This window comes from Plectropomus leopardus, chromosome 1, assembly GCF_008729295.1.
Source record: "Plectropomus leopardus isolate mb chromosome 1, YSFRI_Pleo_2.0, whole genome shotgun sequence".
Taxonomy (NCBI): domain Eukaryota; kingdom Metazoa; phylum Chordata; class Actinopteri; order Perciformes; family Serranidae; genus Plectropomus; species Plectropomus leopardus.
This window is the reverse complement of record NC_056463.1, coordinates 33,600,451-33,609,035: the sequence shown is the minus strand read 5'-3', so window position 1 is coordinate 33,609,035 and position 8,585 is coordinate 33,600,451. Positions and strand designations below refer to the sequence as shown.

The 8,585-nt window shown below is 37.7% G+C and overlaps 1 protein-coding gene across 1 annotated transcript; it reads right to left on the bottom strand.

The window, feature by feature from the left end:
* Nucleotides 1-508: 508 nt before the first annotated feature.
* On the bottom strand, nt 509-6,658 carry LOC121944363 (lactoylglutathione lyase-like). The gene is made up of 6 exons (XM_042488135.1): nt 6,521-6,658; nt 2,576-2,658; nt 2,255-2,395; nt 2,082-2,149; nt 1,638-1,727; nt 509-949 (listed from the first exon to the last, which is right to left on the bottom strand). The coding sequence occupies exons 1-6, from the start codon at nt 6,587-6,589 to the stop codon at nt 858-860; spliced, it is 543 nt and encodes a 180-aa protein (XP_042344069.1). The 5' UTR covers nt 6,590-6,658; the 3' UTR covers nt 509-857.
* Nucleotides 6,659-8,585: the final 1,927 nt, after the last annotated feature.

Below are 8,585 nucleotides of genomic sequence, written 5' to 3'. Positions count from 1 at the left end.
TGTTAAATTTAGTATTCCTGTTCTTAAGAAATGCAAGAGAGTATCATCAGGAAGGTACCACAGGGATCTGAACCCAGGAACCTCTGTTCCCAAGAAAGGCACCAGCACCTGCACAGAGAGCACAGCTAAAAGATGTTGCTTTGACAAGTGTGAATTTTTCCTTTTCAAACCTGATTTTACCTGGAAATGGTCTTTAAAATGATGTAAACTCAATATTGAACAGCTACAGTTTTGCTGGTGGGTGTAATATAGCAATCATGTAAATTTTACTGATTTAAAATTTTTTTAAATTAATGCCTGTATTAATCATTTTAGATTTGACTTTCAATTAATGCTGAAAATGGTAAAACCTGTCAAAATGACATTTTTTTCTTTATGACTGGATTAGACCTCACCTTAGAACTGCTTACTAATATCAATACTGTGATGCCTTGGCCTTGAGTGTTTGGGAAAAAGGCTACTTTTTGCTTTGTCTCTCAAAATTCCCCACAAAAAAATCACAAATCCCTTTTGTGTAAACGGTGGCTTTCACATTTATTACACAGTAATACCGCTTTATTTCAGCAACACTATTTGAAGATGCATACAAACTAATGATGGTAGTCAAATGGAACATCTACACAAAATAGTTGCTATTCATAGTAATAACTCAGTTATCTAATCTATTTTCTCATCAATTGTCCAATTGAAGTCCAGCCCATGCCAGAGCACACTGACTGCCGAGTGATCGGATCCGCTCTGTTTTCCCTCTCCGACGCAGGTTGCTAAATTGTGCGTTAAACCCCGACGCTCTGCTCTCTCAGTGAAGCCACAGCAGCTCTGTGTGCATTGCAGCAGGTCGCATGTCGTCATAGCTTTTAGGAGGTAATGGACACCATATTGTTCGGACTCAAGATCTCAATCCAGTAACCATCAGGGTCCTGAATGAAGGCCAAGCCTTTCATTTTACCTGAGAAGAAAATAAGAGAAGGGAGAGGGGCGATAATAGATTAACATGTTAAAATACATACTTTTTAAACTTTAACTTTCCACGAGTGTGTTTTAACGATGGTGCAAGTAATCAAATGACATTACAGAGGAGAAATATATTTCAAATAAACATACTGTCCAGGTGCTTTCTGTTAAGTAATGGGGCAATACCTGAAGTGGATCTTTTGTCACTTACATGAGAGGTGCAGAGGTAAAAATACCTATAAACATCTATAAGATTACATTTTAATGAAACATGCAATCAACAAATGCCTTGTTTGAATATTCTAAGACTGAAGTGAATGAAAGCAAAGCTGTGTACTGTAGAAATGAAAGTCGGTAAATGTATTAAAACATTTTACAGTCATATATTTTAGAGGATACTGCCAGTTTTTCAACGTTTAATTAACAGTGGCAAAACTATGCATCAGCTTTTTATGTGACACACAGAATTAGAATCAAGTATTTTCTTTCTTGACTAAATGCATTCAAACCTCATTTCAATTGTAAATGTTTTCCCTTTTGAGTGCGTAAGAAAAAAAAGGAAGTGAGGAGAGAAAAGGTAGAAGGTGAAAAAAACCAAATACAAAAACGGCTGTCAAGCCAGTCAAGTTTTAACAATTTAACCCATCTATAACCTTTATATTTACAAACACTTCACACCTTACCATCATCAGGCTTCTTGACAAATGTGACTCCCTGCTCTTCAAACAGTTTGCAGGCTGCGTAGACGTCCGGAACCGCAATTCCAATGTGACCTGTCAGATGCCAGGTAGAAAAAGAGAGTCTGTTCATTGTAAATTCACACCGCTACACTAAGTTTGCACTCGAGAGCTGACACATATGCACATGTACATGCACATGCCCAAGATCGGACATGAAACGTACAATATGTCATTTAAAATGTGGTGCATGACAGTTAAAAGCAAAAATATGCATTAGGAAGAAATAAATGATACATTAATTTTTAAAACACTTCCTCATGTGACTTCATTGAATAAAAATATTTTCTTATGGGAAAACAAAGTCTTAAGCTTGGGCTCTTGTAGACTTTTATTGACACTTTTTTAAATTTTCATTCATTTGTTAGTAAAACAGGGAAGCAATCTTACCAAAGCCACGTGGATCTGAATTCCCATTGTGATAAGACTGGCTCTCATCGGACTCAGAGCCCCAGTTACTGAAAGACAGCAGAGAATTCGAGAGGTAAGAGACAAAATGAAGAAAGGAAATGAAGAGAGGAGGAAAGAGGAAAGAAAGAAAGGCACATATTGTAGACCCTTACTGTGTCAGCTCAATGGTGGCTCTTCTGGAAAAAGTCCAGGCCGTCTTTTCACTCACATCTGTGGGAATCTCCTTTTTGTCCTCATAGCCCAAGAAGAAGAGAGAGAATCGCATGGAGGGGAAGTCAAACTTTTGCAGGAGCCTGGAATATTTTTCACAGCCGAAAGAGAAAACCCACTTCAGTCACCAGGTTCAGTTTATGTTTTGGGGACATTCTCAACAACACACACATCCACAAATTCATTGGGTCATTTTTTTTAGCAATGGTTTGTTGAAAGCGGAAACAAAGATTCATTTAACCGAAGCCCACACTAATACTTACGTCATGCCGAGGATTCTGGTGTAAAAATCCAAGGATTTAACTGGATCTTTGACCCGCAGCATAGTCTGCTGCATCATGAAATCCTAAAACACAGAAACACAATCCTAGAGTTTATATGCACATAACACCTCAAGTATGAATCTATTAGTGATTTTGACCAATTTTCCTTCTTGATACCGATACTCAAACTTCTGTATTAACTAATACAGAGTACCAATCAAATACCGTAATGTGTGTGAATAAATGAATGTGTATCAATCATAACTGAATAAATAAAATAAAAATAAAAGCTATAAAATACCAACCCTGTATGGATGTGAAATGGCATTTTGCCATAAGGATGCCATAAAGTTTTCTTTTATTATGTAATTTGCAAGTCATAAAAAATTACCTACAAAGCCAGCCTTCGGAATAAACAACAATTCATTTAAAAAAAAAAAAATGAAAGTGCAGACATAGTTAAGTAGGAACTGGAAGCAACTCAGGTGCCACCCCTCAAAACTAAAGGCTTCTATACTGTGCATGTTGCCTTTTTACTGCTGAACTTTCCAGTATAAATATTGCCAAAATGCTAACATTTTGCAGACGGCTACCTGCTTACCGGAAATCAACTCTTCTTCAGCAGCAAAGAAGAGTTGATTTCCAAGGACAACTTGCTATTTTATGTGGGTGTGAAAAAGCTTTAAAGTTTGTTCATAAACTATATGGTATCAGAACAATGCATACTCTCATGAACTTGCAGATATTTGATCCAGTATTTCAGGCAGTGTCAGAGGGTTTTCCTAAAAAACTCTTGATTAGTAATAAAGATTACAAGATGATTGGTTATGTTTTCTTTATTTTCTCATTTTCCAGTACGTTGCCCGTGTTACATTAAAGGGGCTTAAAGTACAAAAAAAAGGTCTTCCCAGGAGAAGAAATAACAATTATAGTAGCTCAAAGTGTGAATATGATGTGTTGCATCCCAGTGTGTTAAATGGAAACATCTTTGGTTAATTTGTCAGTTGACCATAGTTGGTTACTAATAGAACAAATAAGTTCCTCAGCAACTAAAAATTGTGGCCATCCATCAGCCAAAAGAAAAAAAAAATCATACACTAACAATCACAAAAGCTCACGTTATTACCACATTACAGGCTAGTAGCCTACTCATTAGTTTTCCTGTTTTGTTACAGCCCAGAGAGTAAATATGCGTATCTACTGTCTGCAAATTTGAAGTGTGCAAGAAAAATAAATATGCATATGGATTAACACTTGGAAGGTTACAGATGTTATGTACAGGGATAGTTACGGATGTGAAATATGAAGCATGGATTATATTCTTTTGTTTGAAGCTCAGAAAAGCCATCGCAACATATCTGCTTGCTGGGTATATAGAGGATCTCTGTTTGCTGTGCCTGAAACCCAGCAGAGGAAAATTCTTATCCTGGCACTCAGGCGTGAAAAAGGATTTCAGCTGAACGACACCTCTGTGCAACCGAGCGCGCATGAATCAACGATCATCACATCTGTGTGAGTTATGCATCAGTCAATATTGTCACACTGAACAGATCAAGCCTGCTTGGATAACTTCAATTTACTTCCTTGTTTTGTATGCAGTCAAATGCTCTTCTATGCAAAATATGCCATGACAGTGCTGAGGTCTGCTGTTGTCCTAAAGTGTTTACTGCGCCAGGGCCAATTTCACCAAAGCAATTTGCGAGCACTAAGCAAATGGGGATAGCTTTGTGTTTCACAAAGGATTACTGCTTGTAAATTCTAAGGAAATTTCAGAGTTCTGCAGGGATCTTTCATGCCTATATATGGTACAGAAGTATTGTGTGTAATTTATTGGTATAATGTGTCAAAACTAATGTGACATGGGCCCCCGGTTTTCACCTGATCCAGATATTTTTGTAAAAGTTTACGCAGACCAAACTACCATTTTGTGTGTTTTACAGTCGAGCGTTATCTCTGTGGTTAGCAACTGTTCCCCTTTCCTGTGCTCTTCCTCCAACAGTGTCACATTTTTGCGGTGCAGAAAAGCATCGACACATCGATAGAAACTCCCCAAACACAGCTGCAGCACAATCCATTTTTCCACATAGCTACATCCATATGTTCCAAACAGTAACAGTGCACCTTATCAATAAATTACTTCTGACAGAGATTAGAACACAAAAAGGGTTGATGGGATGAGACAGGAGCAGTGCATTATTTAGTCTTATTATGGAAACATGATTATGTGGAAACCTCGGAGCAAACAAAGCAGAAAAGTGGATCATGATGGAAGAGGTTTCAGAGGTTCCTCTGGGCGTTTCTCCAGCATTGTGAAGTTTATTTTATTTCTCAGGTCAAATTCTAACAAATGTGAACTTAAATCTGTGATCTTGTTGTAACTGCCAGAGCTTAAGACTTTCAAGAATGTGTTTCCAGATTAAAGGTCCCATACTTAAAAAAAGGTCAGATTACCATTTAATATACAGCAGGAAAAGGGGCTATATGAAAACTGGGACTGTACCAAAACATTCAGTCCACAGAGAACTGCACACAGTCTGAATTAAAAATTGGTGCCTTTAAACAACACGTCAGGATATTTGTGGACTTGTGATGTAACAAATATGCTGGGGTGGGGGGGGGTCAAAATGGGTAAGGCACTAAAAAATATTAAGCACTGGGGAGGGACTTTTTACTTTGTCTTACGAGAAGAGCATACAATTTAAAATGGTTGAATTTTGCATTTATTTTAAATAACCTCCGAACCTCAAATCCCACATGCAGGTTTGAAAGGCATGTTTACTTGAAAAATCTGCAGAATCACACCAGTTAACATAACGAACAGTATGGTAAATTACACTTTAACTTTGTTGGTCACTCTGCTGCTCCGTCTCTGCAGACAGTGCCCAGTGTGCGCTCTGACACTCCGAGAGTGTGATGCTCTGGAAAATCGAACAGTATATTGCAACAGTGCTCCGAATTTACAGAGTCCAGTGTGTGCCAGAGTACGCTCCGGCACTCAGTGAGTATTTCCGAACGCACCCTTTGTATTTACTGTTGGATTGTTTAGCAGTGTATTCTAGTAGAAACCAAAAATAAACGCATGAACCTGAAAATGAGCATAATATGGGACCTTTAACGGAACGGTAATTATTTACAGAAAGTGCTACAATGAACCTAAGCTCTACATTTTTGAAACATGGCCTGACCTGTTCCTAAGCAAGTATACATACTGGTAGTTTATATTATTGAGTATTTGCAATGTAAATATTGTCTATATGGCGAGAGAATGGGCTAAATGCAGTACATTTGGAGAGAAAATGAATGGATGGCAGTGAGGACCATAAAATGTTTGGTGAAAAAAAGAGGTTTTTCAACTTTAACTGGTGAATGCTGTAGCTGGCCGGACAGGTTAGCTCCAGCAGCTCATTCTTGCAACACTGCCCAGTGCACACATTAGCCAGTCCCGCCTGCTTTTCGCCACAGCATGCTACGTTTTTCTGGTTTTGCCGCACCTCAACACCAACCTTACTTGTGAGTACGGACAGTTGTTGCGTAATAAACAGACTCGTTTTTGACATGCTCTGATAAATCACCTCTCAGCTTTATCACCGAGCTTGGACTGAGTTTCTTTCCACAGGGAGAAGTTAGGCTGTAAGTTAACGTTAGCTAGCTTACAACTGCATATAATAAAGCCACCACAGATTCACGTTAGCTAACGTTACCTGAAATGTGTACAGGGCTTCAACACATGCCATTAGCAGTGGTTAACATAACTCTGTCACTTGTCACCGGGTGACTCAGGCACATTTGTAAAGTAATACCCCTGTCCGATAATGGATGCACGTCGCAAGGCTGGTAAACCTATGTGTGAGTCGTTGGCCTGTTGGGTTGGCTAGCTTTGACAGTGTCCGGTAGAAGTTCAGTTTAGTTCAACTTCAAGTTTAAGAGGGACAACAGTCTTCTTACCTTAGTAATTGGGTCTCCATCTTTACAAGCTGACGCCACTAACTCGTCTGAGAGACCTTTATCGCTCATTTCTGCAAACAGACTGAGAGAAGCTGGACTGCAGTTCAGCGGGGCGGACTGAAGGGAGTGGGACTCCGCTGAGGCGATTTTAGCAGAAACACCTTCCGGTACCAGCTTTCAAAATAAAAGGCACTTTGTAATGTACTGATTGTAAGCCATAGATATCTATGATATATGTATGTAAATATCTGTGATTGCAGACAGGAGCTAGAGAGGCACTGACACTTCAAAAACTCTCTCTCTCTCTCTTTCTCTCTCTCTCTCTCTCTCTCTCTCTATATATATATAATTATATATATAATATATATATATATATATATATATATTATATTTCATATATAAAAAATTCAATTAATTTCAAAAAAAAAATTCAAAAAATTCAATTGATCTTGAACTATTCACTCAACATATGCAGCACAGGTAGAGTGAGTAGTTGAAGTTTAACTATAGTAAAGAAAGGAGTCTGTAATGACATGTAACATATATTCTACAGACAAAAATCTACAGACAAAGCAAAACAGTTGAATTATTAAATATCAATTAAGCTGCTGAAATACTTCCAGTGGCATACTATGTAAACTATCTGGAAGTGGACTATACACAAAGCATTGCCACTCGCTTATGAGGACATGGAGGAAAAATGCTTTTCAAAATTATCTTGATATTTGAAAAAACTGCCTTAGAGGTTTAACTCATGATAATATAATTCTCACCTTCTCCCCATGTGTCTACTCTGGCTCTGTGCACTTGAAGCCCAAGCCAGCACGTCCACATGCCAATAACTTTATTTTGAAAATAGAGACAGGAAGTGTCTATTTTTTCTGTTGTCAGGCTCAGGCTCAGTATTATGTAACTATGGTGGCTTGCTGTAGGATGCATAATGAACAAGTTGTATTGCATATTCCACTACATATACACTGTTTAATAGATAAACTCCCACAGTCTAATGCGCACCAGTACAGCTCACTAACGCAAGGCAATATTGTACAGAGACCAGTTCATTGTTTTTGCAAGTCCCAAGTCTAGAGTGCCAAGTCCAACCAAATCCAAAGTCCTAAACTTTGGGATTCGAGTCCTTCGTGAGCCATTATTCGCTCTTCATCCATTGTAAAGCCATTTTAACATCAAATCAAGTTTATTACATTTACACGAATCATTAATACATTTTTAAGTTTAACTTTTCAAAACAGATTTGTTGTAAGTTGTTGTGTCTCAGTATGTCATTTTTGACTTGGACATTTTGCATACTGCAAAATGTTTTTTTTGTTGATCACCACAGTTTTTGTATGCAGACAAAATTATCTTTGGTAACTGTTTTTCAACTACCACTCAGTAAAGTGATGTTATTTCTTCATGGTTCTCTCCTGCAACTTGATTGAAGATGTCAGATTGGCTCCAACAAAGTGGATCTGGGAAACCAAGTGTCAACTTGCTTGGAAGAAATGGCATTACTGTTAGCTGATGGAAATTAGGGTAAATTGATTTGTAGCGCACTTTTTAAATAACATAATTTGTAATCTTTGGACTTGGGGGAAGATTTCAAGTATTTTCAAGAAAAAGGGCTCAAGTACAGGTGAAGTTGAGTCTAAAGTCATTAAATTTGTGACTTGAGCCCACACCTCTGGTATTGCAGTTTTGTAATGGTGATTTAATACTGTACATTAAAAAGTATATGCTATTTTAATCAGTTACCACATTTACCTTGTAAATAGCCTTCATTTGAAAATGCAAAATACTCATATTGACGTTGTGCACTTCCTTTTTTCTCTTTCACTGTTGTCTAACACAAACAATCAATGACCAGCTTACCATAGTCCCTTGTTTAACCCTTTAAAACCATGGCACATTGGTGTGATTTCTTTCAAAAGCATGAGAAGGCAGCAATGAGCAATTTAAGAGGAAATGACTCAAAAATCAGCAAATGAAAAGGCACAGAAAAATACCAGAAATAAGCACACAAAACAAGCAAAAAAAAAAACCTGGAAAAAAAAAAACTGCTTGAAAA